At 45.9% G+C, this 22,848-nt stretch overlaps 1 protein-coding gene across 2 annotated transcripts in view; it reads right to left on the reverse strand.

Annotated features, from left to right (window-relative positions):
• LOC147614997 (uncharacterized) overlaps positions 1-22,848 on the reverse strand; it is a 45,522-nt gene that overhangs the window by 22,503 nt on the left and 171 nt on the right. Inside the window, exons 1-3 of one of the 2 annotated variants that reach the window (XM_086780275.1) lie at positions 22,673-22,848; positions 22,475-22,573; positions 11,953-12,066 (exon numbers count right to left, since the gene is read on the reverse strand). The exon at positions 22,673-22,848 is cut by the window's right edge and continues 171 nt beyond it. In XM_086780275.1, coding sequence (XP_086636401.1) covers positions 11,953-12,066; positions 22,475-22,573; positions 22,673-22,813 — 354 coding nt within the window. In that variant the 5' untranslated portion in view covers positions 22,814-22,848. Of the gene's footprint in view, positions 1-11,952; positions 12,085-22,474; positions 22,574-22,672 lie in introns of both variants that reach the window. The other variant, XM_086780274.1, reaches the window with a different exon arrangement.

Genomic DNA, 22,848 nt, shown 5'->3' on the forward strand with positions numbered 1-22,848 from the left:
ATGATGATAAATGCATGGTCAGAGACAAAGCAAAAGCCTTGACCTTGATGCTTACTGGTACATTATGTCATGGACTTTATGAGTTGGATGCATTTCAGCCAGTGGATCAGTCTGCTTATCATGCATTCACTCTTACTCCAGCTATGGTTGATGCGGAGTTATGGCATGCTCGCATGGGGCATGTAAATTTTGGTAGTCTTATGCTTATGCAGCGACATAATATGTTTACAGATCTACCTCTCATGGAGAAGCCTCCAGATCACATTTGTGAAGGATGTATTTTGGGAAAAATGCACAGGTTTTCCTTCCCACGTGATCAGGCTCTAAGAGCAACTGCAAAGTTGCAACTTATACACAGTGATCTTTGTGGTCCCATGCAGACGAAGTCATTAGGTGGTTGCTTTTATTTTGCAACATTTATTGATGACTTCTCTCGTATATGCTGGGTCTATCCTTTGACACAGAAATCACAGGTATATGATGCATTTTTGGCCTTTGTAGCACTTGCTGAGACAGAGTCAGGATGCAAGGTGAAGACTCTCCGTTCTGACCGAGGGGGGGAATATATGTCACATGTGCTGAATTCCTTTCTTGGGAGTAGAGGTATAAAACATCAGTATACTACTCCTTACACTCCACAGCAGAATGGGGTTGCAGAAAGGAAAAATCGGTCACTCATGGAGATGGCCAGATGTATGCTAAAGGCAAAAAGACTACCACATATCTTTTGGGTGGAAGCAGTAATGTGTGCTTGTCATATTTTGAATCGATGTCCCACAAAGGCATTGGTTTCTATTACTCCTTTTGAGGCTTGGCATGGCCGCAAGCCTTCTGTATCACATTTTCGTATCTTTGGGTGTCTCGCATATGCACACATACCCAAAGAGTTGAGGAGGAAGCTTGATGATAAAGCCACAAAATGCATTTTTGTTGGGTATAGCCGTGAGAGCAAGGGCTACAGGTTATATGACCCACTATCCAGGAAGATATTCATCAGTCGGGATGTGATTTTTGATGAAAAATCAGAATTATCCATGGCTGGTTATGAGGCAAATCAGGCTGAAAATGATGTGTTTGAAGGTCTACTACCCATGGAGTTTCATTCCACAGTTGGTGATCCAACTTATGAGGGTACTGGACAGCCAACAAATGATGTAGGTGGTGCAGAAATTCAGCAGCCAAATCAGCCAGAAGCTGAACCAAATATGGGACAGCAGGCACCACAGGTTAGACATATACCTAGATGGTATTTGAGGACATTACAGGACAGCCATTTAGAAGGTCCTCTTGCTGGTCGTACTCGTAGGGAGACAAGGACAAATGAGCATGCACACATCATGGATTTGAATCTGGTTATGGCAGCCAGTTTACAGGATGATGATGAGCCTGATTCATTCGTGGATGCACGAGATAATGTGCATTGGAACAAAGCCATGCAGGATGAGATTGATTCTATTAAAAAGAATCAAACATGGGATTTGGTTGATCTGCCCAAAGGCAAGAAAGCCATTGGTACTAAATGGGTTTACAAGTTGAAAAGACATGCAGATGGATCCATTGACAGGTACAAAGCCCGTCTAGTTGCAAAGGGCTATGCACAGAAGAAGGGCATTGATTATGAGGAGACACTTGCTCCTACATCCCGTATGTCGACACTTAGGTGTGTCATTGCATTGGCTGCACATCGTGGTTGGGTTGTTCATCAGTTGGACATAAAGACTGCATTCCTACATGGGGACCTCGAGGAGGAAGTTTATGTATTTCAGCCCATGGGATTTGCAGAACATGGTCATGAGGGGAAAGTATGCAGGCTGAAAAAGGCCTTGTATGGATTGAAACAAGCTCCACGAGCTTGGTATGCAAAAATAGATGCTTTTCTACTCACTCAGGGATTTGTGAACAGTCCATCAGAGGCCACTTTGTATGTGAAGAAAGAAGAGACAGATCTGCTGGTCATCAGTCTTTATGTGGATGATCTCTTGCTCATGGGATCAAATGATGACAAAATTGCAGCTTTTAAAGAGATACTGCAACAGACATTTGACATGTCTGACTTGGGCCTTGTACATTACTATTTGGGCATACAGTTTGTGCAGGATAACAGAGGCATTGGGTTGTTGCAATCACGTTATGTTGCTAAACTTCTGGAGAAGTTTAAATTTCAGGATTGCAAACCTATTAGTACTCCTATGGAGCCTGGGATGAAACTGTCACTACAAGATGACAGTGTTTCCTTTGATGCCACTACATATGCTCAGGCTGTTGGGTGCCTCATTTACTTGTGTAATACAAGGCCAGATATTCAGTATGCAGTCTCCCAGTTGAGCAGATTTATGCACAGCCCACGGTTGTCACATTGGCAAGCTGTGAAGCGTGTATTCCGTTATTTGCAGGGTACCTTGTCTCTTGGGTTGCTTTATCCTGAGGGGGGTGACATGCAGTTACATGCTTACAGTGATTCAGATTGGGCTGGTGATTTTGATACCAGACATTCCACTAGTGGGAATTGTTTCTTCCTTGGCGCTTCATGCATTTCTTGGCTAAGCAAGAAACAGACCACAGTGGCCACTTCATCTTGTGAGGCAGAATACAGAGCAGCCTACACTACTACTGTTGAGTGTGTTTGGCTGCGTCGTCTTATGACTGATATGGATATTTCAGTGGAGGAGCCTACACCTATCTATACTGATAGTCAGAGTGCCATTGCTGTGGCCAGGAATCCTGTGTTTCATGCTCGCACGAAACACATTGAGATTCACTATCATTTTGTTCGGGAGAGACTCCAGGCAGGAGATATCAGTCTGATCTACTGTCCTACAGATCAGAATGTGGCAGACATCTTCACCAAGGCATTACCACGTCCGAAATTTGAAGCATTCCGCAATGCTTTGAATTTGTTTCCTTTTGGTGGATGATGTACAGTGATCACATATCACTCCAGGGGGGTTTGTTGGGTTTTATCCTGTGTATGCACCCAGAGGAGTGCTAGTGATCATCAGTAGGTTACTGGGGCACTTTTTACTTCAGTTAGTGGAGGTTTTTTCCCCCAGTTTAGTTCATTTTCACTTATATGCAGTTTATAAGTGTTTTGGTCCACCCGGCACATTTATGGCCGGTCATGTGAACACTTATCCTTTAGGGGTCACTATCATGTGGCTTGTACTTTACTTTTTCTATCATTGAGATATCTACAGCAGTCGTGTTCACTCTCTCTGCTTGGTTTTCCACGCCTATTTGCTTTCTGTAAACCCTAACCCTAACCCTGTCCTGTCTTCAAAAATATGAGATGAATGAATCATTTCTTGGCTGGAGTATATAAGCATTTAATGCTTATATTTTCAACGTTTCACATTGTGGGCTGCTGCCCTCCCTTCGCTTCTGTCCAGCCACCAATTTGGGGCTGTGAAGCCTGCGCATGGGCTGCTGGGCAGCCTGTGTGGGCTGTCCCACACCTGGACGACAGCCCCTGTAGGGCCTGGGGCCCAATCGGCTGGCTGTCTACTGGCCATAGGGCTGGCCAACAGCCCCTTCCAGCCCAAGTCATGGCAGGTGGGCACAGCCGAGGCCCTTTTGGCCCCTTGGGGGTGGTTCTACACCTCCCCCATGCCCACACTAATAGTCTTGGGGTAGCCCTATGGGCTGGCCCCATCTCTACATGCAAACCTACATGCCTACACAGAGGTCTAGCATCCAGTTGCAAACCAGATACACAGAACATCTGACATCATTCCACAGGGAGACTCACAACATGGACTAGCACTGCTTGTCACCAGCCTGGACATTTCCTAGTCTGAAAGGGGTCTGGTGGACTCCAGGATGTTTAAATATTTGGAAAGTACAAGCTTTGGGAATGGGGGATTATCCTAGAATACAAAGGACCACACTCCTAAAATTTAGGAGAGTTGCTATTTTTGGCCCGACTCCGATGGAAATTCTGTTCGCATCATTACATCTGGAATTGAGCAGATACCAAGAGTTGGCAAAGTGCCTATGACAGAATGTCTACCAATTGGGATATTTTTAGAGGTAAAGATTATGGAAGGACCCATCTCTTAGATTGGGACATGTGGCAAGAAAGTGGACCAAAGTGAGACAAGTGGCCTGACACTTGTTAGAAAAAGGATCAAAGTGAGACAAGCGGCCTCACATTTGTCACTTCAGCTATTGTGTGGCTCTCCACTCGTCATCGTAGCCTTCTCTTGCCATTTTAGCTCATGGGAGGCCCAAATCTATAAATTGGAGCCCTCTCTCTTCATTAATGGAGGCTCTCTTGCTGCACACTAGCCTCTACCACCGTTACAGGCTGCCCTAATGATGGCTACTCTCTTTCTCTCTCTCTTGAAGGCTGCCCATGAAGAATACCGGCTGTTGGGGACTGTTTTGGAGGCTTCCATCGCGAAGAAATACTAAAGGCAAGGGTATTTAATCATTTATTATGATTTCTAGCCATTGTACTTGTTGTACTAGCATTTGTACTTGCTGTACTTGCTATACCAGCCCTTGTACTAGCTGTACCAGCTTCTGTTCTTACTGTACCACCCATTGTACCGGCTGTACGAGCTTCTGTACCAACCACCGTACCGGCTGTACCAACCATCATACCTGCTGTACCAGCCCTTGTACTGGCTGTACCAGCTTCTATACTTGCTATACCACCCATTGTACCGGTTGTACCAGCTTCTGTACTTACTGTACCAACTTCTATACTTGATGTACCTGCTGTACCAGCCACCGTACCGGCTATAACAACCATTGTACCGACTGTACCAACCATTGTACCTACTGTACCGGCTGAATGGAGAGTTGTACTTGTTGTACCCTTTCTATTGCATGAAGACCCGTGGTTTTTGGGGAAGAATCAGTACCCACACGGAGATATATGGATTATATTGTTGGCTCGGCATTTCTACAGCCTATGTTCCGGCTTGGTTGCCTCGTGTTGGGCTGTGTTATGGCATTTGTATTTGGATAATCCGGCATCTCTCGTGGAGAGAGTAAGGCCCTTAAAGCTTGTACATGATATTATTCTCCTTGGGTAATAAAATACTCCAAGGGGGGGGTCGGCCCATTCCGGCCTCTATGCGGTGTCACGTGTGCAAGGTCCATTTTCAGCATTTGTGGATGTTTTGTCCATCTTTTATGTTTTATGCAAAGTGATGATGGATATGTGTTAAGGCTGTGGCCATGTTTAAGTGTTTTAATATGCATTGATGGTATCAACAAGTGTGTCAAAGGCCCTAGTCCCCTGGGCACCCGCCGCGAAGTTTCATTGGTATTAGAGCATAGGCTTTCTTGGAAGCGGAGGCTTCCTTCTATCAATAAGGAAGAGAAAAGATCTCAAGTGGGGACCACACTTACCATCATTGCTGTTAAACATGGCCAGCCGTTTCATAGCTTATGAAGCAAGAGCATGAGCAGTAAACAGCTTGTGGATCTAAGGATTTATGAATTCAATTTATCTTGGAAGTATGGAGTTGGCTTTATGTGCACATGTTTAGCACTCTTTCCATATGGATATTGTGGATTATATTATCAAGCTTACAAGCAAGCTATATGGAGATATATCTCAGGATATCTTAAGGATATGGTGATGAGATATTTCTTTTGGCTTCATGACCAACCTGGCAAAGAAAAGCTAAGTATACTTTGAGTTTGCAAAGTTAGTGCTTTTGCTATGAAGTGTTTTTGATGTTCACTAACCCTTGTATAGCTATGCAAGGAGAAAGGTGTTATTGTTTGCCTTGAGATGGTTTCACGGAAACATTGTTTATGGCTCCCTTTATTGGGATGGATTATATCTATGGAGATTTCTTTCTTGGACGAGATTTATATAGATATTGGGCTTCACAAGAAATTTCTATGGACGAATCTGTCAGAGTTTATAGAGAAGAAATCTTTGGATATCTCATGGATATGATGCTTTTATGGATAAAGTCAGGTGTGTGGTTAGCACGGAGTATGTGGAAAGAGGTATGGTATACAGGTCTATGGATTCCTGGACTTCTTTTCTAGGGATTTGAATTCATCCTCAGGTTTATGGATTATGTTTATGACTCCCTTTTACTGGGATGGATTATTCTTTATGGCTCCCTTTATTTAGGATGCATTGGACTTATGGAACTCATGGTTCACATACCTTGTGTAGTGTTCTCTTGTCCTACGTGCTCTCTTGAAGATTGTTTCTACCATGTGTGGGTGGAACAATAGAGAGCAGATGGAAGGGAACATGGGGACTTCAAAGGGTAGTAGTGACAAGCACAACATACCCTATGTAGTGTTCTCTTGTCCTACGTGCTCTCTTGAAGATTGTTTCTACCATGTGTCGGTGGAACAATAGAGAGCAGATGGAAGGGAACATGGGCACTTGAGAGGGTAGTGTAAGTTGGTGGCCGAAATGCCTATAAACTATGTGTAGCAGAAATGCTTATGGAACACCAGGTTATCTATGCCTGCGACGACGAGTGATTGTTTTATCTTGTTACTTGAGCCCACCTCTCACCCAAGGTCTGTGGTGTCAGAGTACCAACACGGAGTGCAAGTGGTAAAGTGGACATGACGGGACTTATGTCTATGCCAAGGGTCATGTGGACCGATGTCTGTTGGCAGGAGACTTATTTTGTCTCGCCCATTTACTTGGGACATGGATTATGATATTTGGACTTATGGGACTATTTTGTCTCACCCATTTACTTGGGACATGGATTATGATATCTGGACTTATGGGACTGATTTGTCTCGCCCATTTATCTTGGGACATGATTATGATATCTGGACTTATGGGACTGTTTTTGTCTCACCCATTTATCTTGGGACATGATTTTGATATTGGTATTATGGAGACTTATTTAGTCTCGCCCATTTCTTTGGGACATGGATTCTTCAATTATATTGGATTTTTAAGACTGTCTCGTTTCGCCCAATCGATGGGACATGATTATATCTTGAATATATGGCTTGAAGCTTAAAGTTGCGGACAACTTTTAAGTTGTTGGGGAGGATGTCACCAACCTGGACATTTCCCAGTCTGAAAGGGGTCTGGTAGACTCCAGGATGTTTAAATATTTGGAAAGTACAAGCTTTGGGAATGGGGGATTATCCTAGAATACAAAGGACCACACTCCTAAAATTTAGGAGAGTTGCTATTTTTGGCCCGACTCCGATGGAAATTCTGTTCGCATCATTACATCTGGAATTGAGCAGATACCAAGAGTTGGCAAAGTGCCTATGACAGAATGTCTACCAGTTGGGATATTTTTAGAGGTAAAGATTATGGAAGGACCCATCTCTTAGATTGGGACATGTGGCAAGAAAGTGGACCAAAGTGAGACAAGTGGCCTCACACTTGTCACTTCAGCTATTGTGTGGCTCTCCACTTGTCATCGTAGCCTTCTCTTGCCATTTTAGCTCATGGGAGGCCCAAATCTATAAATTGGAGCCCTCTCTCTTCATTAATGGAGGCTCTCTTGCTGCACACTAGCCTCTACCACCGTTACAAGCTGCCCTAATGATGGCTACTCTCTTTCTCTCTCTCTCTTGAAGGCTGCCTAGAAAGAATACCGGCTGTTGGGGACTGTTTTGGAGGCTTCCATCGCGAAGAAATACTGAAGGCAAGGGTATTTAATCATTTAATATGATTTCTAGCCATTGTACTTGTTATACCAGCATTTGTACTTTTTGTACCAGCCCTTGTACTGGCTGTACCAGCTTCTGTACTTGCTGTACCACCCATTTGTACCGACTGTACCAGCTTTTGTACTTACTGTACTGACTGTACCAACCACCGTACCGGCTGTACCAGTCACTGTACCTACTATATTGACTGTACCAGCTTCTGTACCATTGTACCGGCTGTACCAGCTTCTATACTTGCTGTACCTACTGTACCAGCCACCGTACCGGCTGTAACAGCCACTGTACCTGCTATACCAACCACTGTACCGACTGTACCAGCCATTGTACCTGCTGTACCGGCTGATGGAGAGTTGTACTTGCTGTACCCTTTCTATTGCATGAAGACCCGTGGTTTTTGGGGAAGAATCAGTACCCACATGGAGGTATATGGATTATATTGTTGGCTCGGCATTTCTACAGCCTATGTTCCGGCTTGGTTGCCTCGTGTTGGGCTGTGTTATGGCATTTGTATTTGGATAATCCGGCATCTCCCGTAGGGAGAGTAAGGCCCTTAGAGCTTGTACATGATATTATTCTCCTTGGGTAATAAAATACTCCAAGGGGGGGGGTCGGCCCATTCCGGCCTCTATGCGGTGTCACGTGTGCAAGCTCCATTTTCAGCATTTGTGGATGTTTTGTCCATCTTCTATGTTTTATGCAAAGTGATAATGGATATGTGTTAAGGCTGTGGCCATGTTGAAGTGTTTTAATATGCATTGATGGTATCAACAAGTGTGTCAAAGGCTCTAGTCCCCTGGGCACCCGCCGCGAAGTTTCATGATGTCACCAGCCTGGACATTTCCCAATCTGAAAGGGGTCTGGTAGACTCCAGAATGTTTAAAAATCTGGAAAGTACAAGCTTTGGGAATGGGGGATTATCCTAGAATACAAAGGACCACACTCCTAAAATTTAGGAGAGTTGCTATTTTTGGCCCGACTCCGATGGAAATTCTGTTCGCATCATTACATCTGGAATTGAGCAGATACCAAGAGTTGGCAAAGTGCCTATGACAGAATGTCTACCAATTGGGATATTTTTAGAGGTAAAGATTATGGAAGGACCCATCTCTTAGATTGGGACATGTGGCAAGAAAGTGGACCAAAGTGAGACAAGTGGCCTGACACTTGTTAGAAAAAGGATCAAAGTGAGACAAGTGGCCTCACATTTGTCACTTCAGCTATTGTGTGGCTCTCCACTCGTCATCGTAGCCTTCTCTTGCCATTTTAGCTCATGGGAGGCCCAAATCTATAAATTGGAGCCCTCTCTCTTCATTAATGGAGGCTCTCTTGCTGCACACTAGCCTCTACCACCGTTACAGGCTGCCCTAATGATGGCTACTCTCTTTCTCTCTCTCTTGAAGGCTGCCCATGAAGAATACCGGCTGTTGGGGACTGTTTTGGAGGCTTCCATCGCAAAGAAATACTGAAGGCAAGGGTATTTAATCATTTATTATGATTTCTAGCCATTGTACTTGTTGTACCAACATTTGTACTTGCTGTACTTGCTGTACTAGCCCTTGTACTGGCTGTACCAACTTCTGTACTTGCTATACCATCCATTGTACCGACTGTACCAACTTCTGTACTTGCTGTACCTGCTGTACCAACCACCGTACCGACTGTAACAACCACTGTACCTGCCATACCAACCACTTTACTGGCTGTACCAGCCATTGTACCTGCTATACCGACTGAATGGAGAGTTGTACTTGCTGTACCCTTTCTATTGCATGAAGACCCGTGGTTTTTGGGGAAGAATCAGTACCCACACGGAGATATATGGATTATATTGTTGGCTCAGCATTTCTACAGCCTATGTTCCGGCTTGGTTGCCTCGTGTTGGGCTGTTTTATGGCATTCGTATTTGGATAATTCGGCATCTCCCATGGGGAGAGTAAGGCCCTTAAAGCTTGTACATGATATTATGCTCCTTGGGTAGTAATAAAATACTCCAAGGGGAGGGTCGGCCCATTCCGGCCTCTATGCGGTGTCACGTGTGCAAGCTCCATTTTCAGCATTTGTGGATGTTTTGTCCATCTTTTATGTTTTATGCAAAGTGATGATGGATATGTGTTAAGGCTGTGGCCATGTTTAAGTGTTTTAATATGCATTGATGGTATCAACGAGTGTGTCAAAGGCCTAGTCCCCTGGGCACCCGCCGCCGCGAAGTTTCACTGCTTCATGTGCACGACAATGCACACCCGACCTTGACACATAGAGTGGAAACTTGGCTGACTCATCCCGGATTGGGTGCACACGGGACCAATTTCCACTCCAGGTCCTGCACCTTCTTGTTCAAATATGTGTATGTGGCATCCAAGTGCGGGATGCACGTGACAAGAGAGTAAGCCAGTGTAGTCATATTTGATATCATAAGAGAGAGAGAAAGAAAGAAATTAAAGTCAACAAAAGACCTCAAGGGTCTATGGGACCATGAGTGGTACAATGATACCAAGGATATTATCCCAGGCAAAGAACCCTCGACTCAAATAAAAAAGGACTAGAAGTTGAGGAAGAAGAGTCTTCCCTCGATGCCAATGAAGATCCTTTTGCGTCGTCGTTTCCAAGCCAATGTAACTTGGAGGTCATGCATATTTTTCAAGGGAGATACTATCGATGAAGTCCATGATCCTAAAGAAGATCCAAAGTTTCAACAATGGGCGTTGTAGTGCCCTGGATTACATATGTGGTGTCGAAGGTCCCACAAGTCATGCATTTGAAGGTATTCAATGAAGACCACATGAATTGCTTCATGAAAGAAGTATAAGACGTAGCCCATGTAGTAAAGAAGAATGCAGCCAAAACGCAGCTCATGCAGGAAAGAAAAATGCAGCCATGTGTGATCAAATGTGAAAGTGTATTTTTAAAGACTCTGATAACTCATGTGGAAGACCATGACCTTTGTCTAGCACGCAAGTTTGGCTCCTTACAGAAAAGAGCGTAACGCATTCAAACCGAGTCTGCTAGAGTCTACATCAGCATGTGCTGTGAAAGCACAACGCTCGTGTCTCAGCAACTCAGCAGGAGTAGTGATACTAAGTGCTCAAACCATGCATGACCAGTCTGCTAGAGTCTACATTAGCATGTGCTACAACAGTACAACGCTCAAAAGAAAGTTGCTTTCTGATGCCTCTGGCAATTACCTTGTCTTTGATCTTGTCAATGTGGACAGTCATACCTTTGTCAATGATAGCCACATCTGATAAGAGGTATGTGCAAAGATCAAGGACCTACACACAACTGCAAGCTGTTTTGTTGTACCTTCATTAAAAAGAATAGAGAGACTAACGTTTTCTTATACTGTGCATTTAGTGTCATTGCCGACCACCGTGACTGAAAAGTCATCTCCCATTGGCCACCGTGTGAGCTTCCTCTATCACCTCTTTGGTGGCATGAAACAAGTGGTTGGCTTCTAACAATTGTGTCGCTTAGTCATGCCAAATGGGTTTTCCTTAGTTGAACCGTTATAAAGAAACTATTCCACACAACACCAACACTCGGTCCCAATGTCCAGGACACATCCCCCCCACCCCCACCCCCCCTCTTCCTCGTTTCCCTTTGCCAAGTATTTTCTTTACTTATATGAGAATGAAAAACTTGGCTTATGAAGCCCTATCTAAAGGGATCCCCGCCCTTCAAATCCACCGCCTCCACAAGCATGCTGGTCGGCTTGTTGAGGTCAGTTTTAAGCTCTTAACAAAGCCAAGGCTAGCAAGCTTGCCATGTAGGACAAGTTGCAAATATCCCAGGCTGAAGTGGACTGTGAAAATGGTTTTTAATAAAGATCCTTTTCACATAGCCGAGCCCAGGCCTGACCTTGAGCACCTGGCCAGGCTGCTGTAGGGCTGTCCAAGTGCTGTCAAATTTTGACTAGATCCGGTGCCCATGCTATGCTCCAATATTCCCAGCCTGATCATTCCCATAGGCCAAAGCTTCAAAGCATTGATTTCTCTCCTACACTACCCTAGTGCTGACTGCCTGGCGCATGTTCACTTAGGGCTCGCAATGGCCTATTACTTTTCCTAATCTACTCTATAGAGATGCTTTTGAGGCATGTTGCATACTAGCATGATAAATGTGGGTCAATTCTAGGACATATAAGATAAGCTATACTTGAAAGAGTCTTTCAAGAAGGTTATTTATATTAAACCATATATGCATAGGCTAAGGATTCAATGTCCTTCAAGATGGTTGCTGTATGGCTGGAAAAGAGTACACAACTGATTCAAAAGCAGTAAAACCCTTTATACTATCAAAAATAGCTCATGTTAGGGTATGTACCTTGAAGGCCACCAGACCAGAAATCATTGTAAAGGCTGCATCTTCTTGGAGGATGATGAAGTCTTCAGGTCTGCCAGGACCGTGTGTCAAATACTTTCGAATAGCAAACGACACCTGAATATTCAAAGGATACTGATTTAGTCACACCAATGAAGCAAATAAGATTCTAAATAACATATCCAAATCGATGATCTTCAAGTTATAAATATAATTGGTAATGAAAATATGCCGTTCATGTATTCACCATGCATGTTACTTGTATCAAAGAGTAAAAATTAGATGTTACATTAATCATCTTCCACCTGCAGCATCCATTTTTCTATGAAAGGAGGAGGTACATGATTGGCTAGGATAAATGGGGGAAACCATTGTCAAAGCATGCCACTCCTAAACATAATCAGCTTAGAATGGTGAGCATCACAGTAGCGAGATCAAGCACACAAGCCTACCCCCCTCTGCGTGCAGACCAGTAGACCACCCCCCCCAACCCTCCCCGCACTTCGCGCTGCCCTCTCCCCTGCCTTTTCATGCCCTCATCGCTTGCTTCGCACTGCACACACACCACACACACACACACACACACACACACACCCCGGGCGCACGGGTGCTCTATCCCCCGCTTTCCTCCCTAATCACCTGCAGCATCCCTTTTTCTATGGAAGGAGGAGTGTCCATCAATGATAAGCAAGATAAAATGGGGAAAACCATTGTCAAAGCATGCCACTCCTAAAGATAATCAGCTTAGAATGGTGAGCGTCACAGTAGCGAGATCAAGCAAACAAGCCTACCCCTCTCTGCATGCAGTCCCCCCCACCTCCTCCCCCTATCACCTGCTTGGGACCAAAAGGAAGCACAGGGTGGCACCTGAACTCCAACCTCATATTATGTGTGTGTGTGGGTGTGTGTGCATGCACGCGCGGGCACACGCGTGCCACAGAGCCCACACTTCAAGATATTTTATTGTTTTTTGTGTTGAGATTACATGGTGCTTCAAAGAGAGAGAGAGAGAGAGAGAGAGAGAGAGAGAGAGAGATTGCTAGGCATCAAGCCTCATCTTTTGACCTACACCTTCATAAGGGATGTTCACACCCTAAGAAGGTGCTCACACCAATGGACACACTACTAGACTCCGAAATACCCAACAAAACCCCCTTCGGAGTGATGGAGGTAATTTCTGGGATAGCCTTCAATAGTCCCTGTACTCGAACACTAGCAAAGAAACAAGACATGGTCCACGCTTCAAACTCAAAGGCTAGTAACCATGGCTCAAAGGCTCAAAGGCTCAACAAGCATGGCTCAAAAAACTTAACAAGCATGATCTTTGCAAAAGACTCCGAGGGCAGGTCTTGCCTCGGGAGACGAAGACAACCTACATCAGCATACCAAAGCAACCCCCCCTCCCCCCTACTCCCCCTACCGTGCTCTAAGCAAGGTAAAGAGGACATGATGGAGTATTACAAAAAGAAACCAAAATATTCAAATTTTGGGAGACATCTTGGGCAGAGAACCCTTGACTACAAATTATTCATATTTTGGGAGACATCCCGAGCAGAGAACCCTTGACTCAAATAAAAAAGGACTAGAAGTTGAGGAAGAAGAGTCTCCCTCGATGCCAATGAAGATTCTTTTGCGTCGTTGACACAAGTGAGGTGTGGATAGGGTGGCTCTTATACCATGCTGAGATTACATGGTGCTTCATAGAGTGAGACATGGAGGAGAGAGAGAGAGAGAGAGAGAGAGAGAGTTATATTAACGTCTACAAAAGGCCAAAATATAAACCAACACTTGAGCAAAATGATGAATGAATTAAATGGCAAAAAGCCTGGTCTTGTACACAACACAAATAGCCAAGTCAGCCAACAAAAGAAACCCACGATTGGTGAAAATACCTGCGACTAGGAAAAGTGCCTAAAAATGTGGGAAAAATACCCACGACAAAGTAAAATACATCAAAAAAATATGTTGCATAAATGGTGCAATAAACGAAATAAATGCTGGAGATGAACACAGTCCAACAGGTACTCCACAAGGTTGCTCAAATGGGACACCAAATGCATCTTCCAATTGCTCGTTAACTGCAACTTGAAGACTACATCACTGAGCTTCTTAAGAATCTTGAACGGACCTTTCTTCTTCAAAGTCAGTTTGGACAAAATGCTCTTGAACTACTTGAGCCTTTGATTCTAGGTCTTCAAACAATCCCAATCTCCTTCCTTGAAGATGTCATACCAATGATGCTTGTCATCTTCCCAGACTTGCCTCATCTGTGCCTTCCATATTTCTTCCCGAACTTGTCGCAGCATCTGGTTCATGTCCTGAACCACAAAATTTGCACTATAATGTCTTGTGGAGGTCTCAAGAGCTCTAGTCATTAGATTGATTGTTGGGCAGCCGTATATGACCTCAAAGAGAGTCTTCTTTGTCGATACCAACACGGTGTCATGGATGGCATGCTCCACCAATGGTAAAAACTTCTCCCAAAGGGTCTAATACTCCCAATACCAAAGCATAGTGATCATAGTTTTGTTCATGCTTTATGTCTGACCATCTATCTAAGGATGGAACATGGTACTGAATTGTAACTTTGTCTCCAAACCATAAAACAAGGCTTTCCAAAACGCTCTTGTAAATTTTGGATCCCTATCGGAGACAATCCTCTTCAGAAGTCAATGCAAGCGGAGCACCTTGCACATGAAAAGCCTAGCCACCTCTTGAGCATCTACATCCAACTTCACGGGGGATAAGGTGTGTACTAACTAAACCTATCAACAACTAAGCTTGCCGATCGCCTTCCTTAGACTTCTGACAGACTTGGCATAACCATACATAATGATGCACATCTTGCTTCATGTGACGCCAAAAGAAGAGTCGAGACAACTTCTCTAGTGTTGGCCCTCACCACACTTTCCGGAGACTAGAACATTTGTGCTTCCTACAAAAGCACCAAGTGGAAATTACCGCCCATGGCTACGCATAGATGATCCTTGTGGTACAACCATCCAACCCAAAGCTGCCTCGGCCATGATGACTCCATGGGCCTCGCAGACAGGCGATGATCAAAGGTGGGAACTCTCACTAGCTGCATCACAGCCTGGCACACCCAGTGTGCATGGAGTACAAAGAGGCTATAAACCATCCACTTGAATTGAATGGACCTCATCCACAACCTTTGTGGATGCCTGGAGCGTCTAACAAGCGACTTAGAGAGTGTGCAATAGAGCCAAGCCGCCTTCTTCCACCCTTAAATCCCGAGTCTCTTCCTTTCTCGAGGGGACCCCAACTTCGAGTGGTATTACAGTGTGTTTTTTCCCAAACACCTACCGAATGTAACCTCCAGCCAGCCATGGAGGGAGTGTCTGAAAATGGCATTCTGTCCAGCCCTAAAAAGGGGATTTATTTGGATTATTCTAGGATTATTAGATTTTTTCCATCTTTTTCTGTCTTGCTGCTGGCCGACAGCCTCTGGCCTGGCCGACCAGCAGTCCACTTGACTATATATAGCATTACCTCTTCATTCATTCTCTCGTACCACTTCATAGACACATCAGGTACCACATGATATGCTGCTGTTGCTGTTGCTGCTGCCGGCGCCTGCACTGCATCTGCCTCATCATCCTCGCCTGCCATCTCCAGCACATTAGTGTTTCATATCAGTTCATGGGACCAGCAGCCCTCTCTGCTACAGTAAAGCATACCATCGTTTTATCTTCAGCTCATGGATGATGGGACAGCAGCCCTCTCTGCTACATACAGCACATCAGCGTTTTTATCTTTGGTTCATGGGACAGCAGCCCACTCTCTGCTACAGTTCATCATCGTCTTTCTTCTACAATTTACCTTGGGACAGCAGCCCACTCTCTGCTCACCATCTCACATCATCGGGACAGTAGCCCTCTCTGCTCATCTTCACCATCAACACCACTCGGGACGGCAGCCCTCTCTGCTCCTCACCATCACTCACGTATTGCAGCACCCTTGTCACCAAAGCTTGCACCACTTACCACTCGGGATGGCGGCCCTCTCTGCCCCTCACCACCCCTCAAGCAACACTCTTGTCACCAGAGCTTGCACCACTCAGGACGGCAACCCTCTCTGCTCTTCATCACCGCTCAGGTACCGCAGCACCCTTGTCACTAGAGTCTGCATCCCTTCCGCTGCACACTACGACCTCGGAGTACCTCTGCATCCACCGACGCAAGCCTTCGACACCGACCACCTCACAGAGTGCCTTCGCCTCACATCGATGCGAGCCTTCGTTACCGACCGTACTTCAGCTCCGACATCGTCTTTGCTTCTGCACTGGTCTTCTTCTACTCAAAGTTGTCAGAATGCGCAGCGAAGATGATGACCAGATCTGGGAACACGAGCAAACGCAATGCAAAAAACAACAGCACAAGAGAGAGAGAAAGATAGAGGCGTGTAACTCTGCTCTATATACGCAAAGAAGATCCCCGAATGATACAATAATGGCAAGGGGCTGTGGGGCCACTTTATATGGCCCCAAGCATGCAGTCGGCCTCCATCAGGGACAGCCGACTAGACACCAAAGGAGCCCACGACCTGCACACAGCAGTCGGCCAGCATAAAAGGTCCACGACCTGTGCAGACCAGTCGGCCAGCTCCACAGTGTGAACACAAGCATACTGATGCAGTCCGCCAGCAACTGGGTCCTCCTGCCATCACAGGGCAGCCTCCCATGCCAAGAAAAATAGGGAAAAAATGGGAAAAAAATACGGAGAGTGGGGAAAAATGAGAAAACACCTACAAGGGCGGGCACACCCACAACAAAGGCCCTGGTTTCTACAGAAAGACAGGACATGGCTTCTAACACGCCCTCTCAGCTCCTGGCTGTGAAACCAACCACACGGAGTTGGGGTGCCGCCTGAGCAAATCCTGAGATAGCGACTTCGTGAAGAGGTCCACCGCACTATCCTCCATCGAAAAGAACTCTAGCAAGATGTCATAAGCAACGATCTATTCACGAACAAAGTGCCTCTGGATGACCATGGGTTCCTCCAGTGGAAGCCCAATCCTGCAATGCAACCTCTGCAACCTCACCACCTCACAAGCAGCATCACAAGCAGCCCGATACTCTGCCTCTGTCAATGACAAGGCAAAAGCTGACTGCCTCTTACTGCTCCATAAAACTGCTCCTAGGCCTAAAGTAAATCTCCTCGTGTCCATATCTCCTCCCCAATCTGAGTCACTCCAACCGTGGAGTCGGACTCCATCCATCAATCCCCCTCCTGTGTAAAAGAGTCCATGATCCTTCGCATGCCGCACAAACCACAAGATAAGCATTCCTGCCTCCCAAAGAGTCATCTGCAACCATGAGCTCAACTACCTCATCAAGAAGCTCACGTCCAATCTGGTGTCCATCAACCAAATCAATGAACCATTCTGCTTCCGAGTCAAAGAGGCATCACACTGCTCACAAGGATCAACACCTGTTACGGTGCAAAGCCAAGTCCTGGAAACCTGTTGAAGACCACGCAAGGCCTTATGGAACCTATCAACCACCCCCTCTGAATCCGGAACCACAAAGCTTGGAGAATCCACCTCCTTCTGCAAGTAATCGACTGCCACCTGCCTGGCTTTCCGAGAGGTCCCCCTAGAAAGAACATCCTCAGCTACATGAGTTTCTTTGTCCCGAAGACTACAAGACATCAGAGCATAAGTTACCTGTTCAGTTTCCTCTGACTGACGAACACAAGAACCACCGGTATCAGTACTGGAAAGTTCCTGCCAACTGCTGCCATCAACTGGCAAGCTATCCACCATCTGGTCCCGGAAAGCCTCCACCTACAGCGTATCCACACTTAGGTGGCCATTACCAGACTGCCACTCATCACAAACCTAAGGACCTGGGAGAGAGAGTGCTGAAAGCTTGTAAAGTCCATTCTCCACTCCGCCTTTCCAAACTACATGGCCTGTTGCCTTGTCCCGGAGAGCAACAAAATGCTCATCAAACTCCACCTGTACGCCAATCTTGCAAACCTGATGCACTGCCAACAGATGAAAACCAAGTGACGGAACATGCAACACCTGGGAGGAATGCTTTCCCCCTCTGCCATCGGGAACTATCTCCAACCTGCCCTCACTGTGAACTGGGATAGTGGATGTATCCCCAGTAAGAATGTGACCAGAATACCTGCAGAGATCTTGTAAATCGGAACAGGAAGGAGTCATGTGCCTGGAAGCACCACTGTCTAGAATCCACTCCCGAGTATCCGTTGCGGAGAATCCTCCAACCTCCTCCCTGCCTGAAGAAAATGAAACATCAGTGTTCATCACCTCCAGGTGCACAAAAGCCGGAGTCTTCATGATTGCTCCTGAGGAATCATCACCCTTCTCGGTCTTCCGCTTGGAACACTGCCTCCAATAGTGGCCTTTCTCGCCACAATCATTACAGGTCCTCTCTGCCTTTAGTTTCTCGCGGTCAGCGATGGACTTCTTCTCAGAAGACTTCTCCGATGAAGCCTTCCCTTTGGCCGAGTTACGGCCTTTCGACCGTTGGCCAGTTACGGCCTCCGAACCTCCACCCTGAGGAGGGTTCGTGAATCGTTTCTCTTGGTCCAAGACCATGGGCACAAGCTCCTCCCACGTGATGGTGCTGAGCCTGCCACTGGTAATCAAAGACGAGTAAAATGCCGAGTACTGAGAGGGCAAGTGCGACAACAACGTTATGGCCATGTCCTCTGACGATATCTCCTTCCCAGCCTGAAGAACTTCCTGTTGAAGAGCCTGGAGCTTGTTAATATGCTCCCACATCGTCAACGACTTTGCAGGGCTCATAACCCGCATCTATACTTCCAAGGAAATCCTCTTCATGGGCGATACCCTGTTGTAAAGAGAAGCCAATGGCTGCCATATACCTCTGACCAGCGTCATATGCTTTACATGATTGATTACCTGCGGTGTGCAGTTAAGGAAGATAAATGAACGGACCCTGGCATTGACACGATCCCACATCTGTGCCTGTGTCTCCCGGTCCTTGTGGATCGACGGTAACTCCCCTTCCTCTACTTCTGGCCATGGAACCCCAACAAAGATGAAATCAGCAAGGTCATAAGACTCCAGAACAGATTCCATCATAACCTTCCATATGTCGTAGTTGTTCCCGTCCAACTGACGTTCCACCGGGAACGTGGGGAGTGTAGGGATCTTCACATGCCTCTCGGCCATCTCTAACAGATCTGCCATTGCGGGGATGTACTCTGAAAAAAGATGGGTGGGTGGGTGGGAACAAAGAAGAACTTGCACCTACAAGTGGTTGTCCAGCAAATCAGCCCGCCGTCCTCTTGCTTCTCCTCTTCCCAAACAGTCTCGTACAGTCCACGAATCAGCAACACAACAGTCCCCCTCTTGCTCACACAAATCCCAAGAACTATCAAGAGCCTAGGGCTCTGATACCATGTCAAAATGCACAGCGGAGACGATGACCAGATCTGGGAATACAAGAGCAAACGCAATGCAGAAAACAACAGCACGAGAGAGAGAGAGAGAGAGAGAGAGAGAGAGGCATGTAACTTTGCTCTATATACACAAAGCATAGTTGTTTCTCATACCGGTACGAATGGGTTCGTACGGTACGATACCGTACGATATCGTACGGTACAAATTTTTTTTCCCCAAATTTTTTTTTTCCTTGAAAAAAAAATCCAAATGCTTTTAAAAAATATAGAAACCCTGCTTAACAAAGATCCCAAATGCTCGCAATACTTCGTAACTTTCATGTCCACTCAGTATTCCATATGGGGTTGTTGAGAGACCTAAAAAATCTGGCGAGGTAGATTGGTAGTGTACACTTGATTGGTAGGATGAGAGAATCTTGCTACGTCACTTGGAGATCCCTGGTATAGGTAGGCTAGACAATTAGATTCTCAAGTTATGTACGAGGGAGAAGATTTGGACATGGCCATTTTGATCTAGAGAGGAGTCCCTAAACTTATCACCCTAGATGCACTGCTCGTATTTGTGCAAGGACGGTCCCTTAGTCATAAACGCTACACTGGAAGACCTTTGGTATTGCATTACCCATCCGGGTTCTTTTTTGGAGACAATCGGGAGATCCAACTGGGAGAGACACATATCCATGTTCTGGCTCCTCAAGCACTATAGACTCCTCCCCTCCCAACCTTCCCTCACATTCAAGCTTGAAGCTCCATAGGTTGTAAGTGTAAAAAATAAAAACCGTATTTTATCGTACGGTATCCGAAAATTTCATATCGTACCAAGAATTCCCGTCTGGTATCGTATCGTACGGTATTCGAAAATTTCATATCATACCAAAAATTCCCGTACGGTATCGTATTTTTGTACCGTGACAACCATGACACAAAGAAGATCTCGAAATGATACAATTATGGCAAGGGGTTGTGGGGCCATTTTATATGGCTCCAAGCATGCAATCGGCCTACATCAAGGACAGCCAACTAGACACCAAAGGAGCCCACGACCTGCACATAGCAATCGGCTAGCATAAAAGGTCCACGACCTATCCAGACCAGTCGGCAAGCTCCACAATGTGAACACAAGCATATTGATGCAGTCGGCCAGCAAACTGAGTCCTCCTGCCATCACAGGGCAGCCTCCCATGCCAAGAAAAATAGAGAAAAAATGGAGAAAAAATACGGACAGTGGGAAAAAATGAGAAAACACATACAAGGGCGGGTACACCCACAACAAAGGCCCTGGTGTCTACAGAAAGACAGGAGATAACTTCTAACAAAAGTCACCTCACATCAGAGGACTCTTGTACATATGTTCACTCACCATTATATATAGACTCACTCACCTATTTCATGCTGAGTTGTTTTGCTTTGATCTCTCGTACATCTAGTCCTTTCATCCTTTTGCCCTCACATGGTATCAGAGCTATTGTGAGCAAAGGGATTAAAGACCTCGAGAGCACACAGCATGGATCGTCTACCCGCACTTCTGGAGGACCAATTTTTCTCACCAGAAGTTGATTCTCCAAACTCTCATCTGGATCACACAGGGAATGGAATTTCTTCCTCAGAGGAGAGCCCCATTCAAGATCTTACCTTGGGAGACGATCAACCCATCTACATCAACTCACCTTCACTACCTTTGCCATCACGCTCGCCTTCTCTAACTTTATCAAACTTTGTTTCCACAGGGGGATACATTCCTTCTACCAGCGTGTCAATGTGGGACCCTGGCATCCTCCATCTTCTCTCATGGTCCCCCTTTTGGCTTGAGATGGACTGTCTGAAAATGGCATTTGTCCAACCCTAAAAAGGGGAACTATCTGGATTATTCTAGGTTTATTAGATTTTTTCCATCTTTTTGTGTCTTGCTGCTGACCGACCAGCAGTCCACTTGACTATATATAGGATTACCTCTTCATTCATTCTCTCGTACTTCATAGATATATCAGGTACCACGTGATATGCTGCCGTTGCCTGCACTGCATCTGCATCTGCTTCATCATCCTCGCCTGCCATCTCCAGCACATTAGCGTTTCGTATCAGTTCATGGGACAGCAGCCCTCTCTGCTTCAGTAGAGCATACCATCATTTTATCTTCAACTCATGGGACAGCAGCCCTCTCTGCTACACATACAGCACCTCAGCGTTTTTGTCTTCAGCTCATGGGACAGCAGCCCTCTCTGCTACATTCAGCACATCAGCGTTTTTATCTTCAGTTCACAGGACAGCAGCCCACTCTCTGCTACATAGTACAGTACCTCAGTGTTTTATAATCACTATATCCCTTGGGACAGCAGCCCACTCTCTGCTACAATTCATTGTCGTCTTTCTTCTACATTTTACCTTGGGACAACAGCCCACTCTCTGCTCACCATCTCACATCATCGGGACGGCAGCCCTCTCCGCTCCTCACCATCACTCAGGTATTGCAGCACCCTTGTCACCAGAGCTTGCACCACTACCACTTGGGACGGCAGCCCTCTCTGCTCCTCACCACCCCTCAAGTATTGCAACACCCTTGTCACCAGATCTTGCACCACTCGAGACGGCATCCCTCTCTGCTCTTCATCACCACTCAAGTACCACAGCACCCGTCACCAGAGTCTGTATCCCTTTTGCTACATGCTATGACCTCGGAGTGCCTCTGCATCCACCGATGCGAGCCTTCGACACCGACCTCCTCACGGAGTGCCTTTGCCTCACATTGACATGAGCCTTCGTTACCGACCGTGCTTCAACTCCAACATCATCTTTGCTTCTGCACTGGTCTTCTTCTACTCAGAGTCATCTCACATCAGAGGCCTCTTGTACATATGTTCACTCACCGTTATATATAGACTCACCTATTTCATGCTGTGTTGTTTGGCTCTAATCTCTCGTACATCTAGTCCTTTTGCCCTCACAGGGAGGTCCCCTTCTCTTGTGATGTTTTGTATACATTATGGACGCTTCTCTTTTCCTACTAATTGAAGGATCTTTTCTTGGGGACCCCAAAAAAAAACCCCAAAAAAAACCAAAAAAAAAAACAAAAAAAGATGACGTGGGGAGAGAAGGCAAGGGCAAAGTACCTGACCTGCTGCTAGTGAGCTCCAAGAAACAGCAAGGCAGCCTAGTAAGGAGCTCCATCCGAAAGTTGCACAGGAAACACGGCAAGCCCTGCCTGCAATCTAAAAGTGAGCAAATTTCAGTCCTAAGCAAAAAAAAACCCAAAGGATAGTCAATTTGAAAAGCACACATATTAAGCTAGAAAGAGAGAAGGGAGTTGCCTGAGCCGCTTGGAGGGAGAGGCCGTACGCGAGGGCGGCCCCAGCTGGGGGAAGCAGGGTCTGCAGCAGGTAGTGGCGAGTAAAAGTTACAGAAGGGGTCTCTTGCTTTCTTGATGATGGTGGCGGCGAGGCTGATACCATTGCTTGCCGCTCTCCCTCTGATGAGCGGGATTGGT

The sequence above is a fragment of the Cibotium barometz genome, chromosome 41 (assembly GCF_041138505.1).
Source record: "Cibotium barometz isolate CiBa-2024 chromosome 41, ASM4113850v1, whole genome shotgun sequence".
In the NCBI taxonomy this organism is placed as follows: Eukaryota; Viridiplantae; Streptophyta; class Polypodiopsida; order Cyatheales; family Cibotiaceae; genus Cibotium; species Cibotium barometz.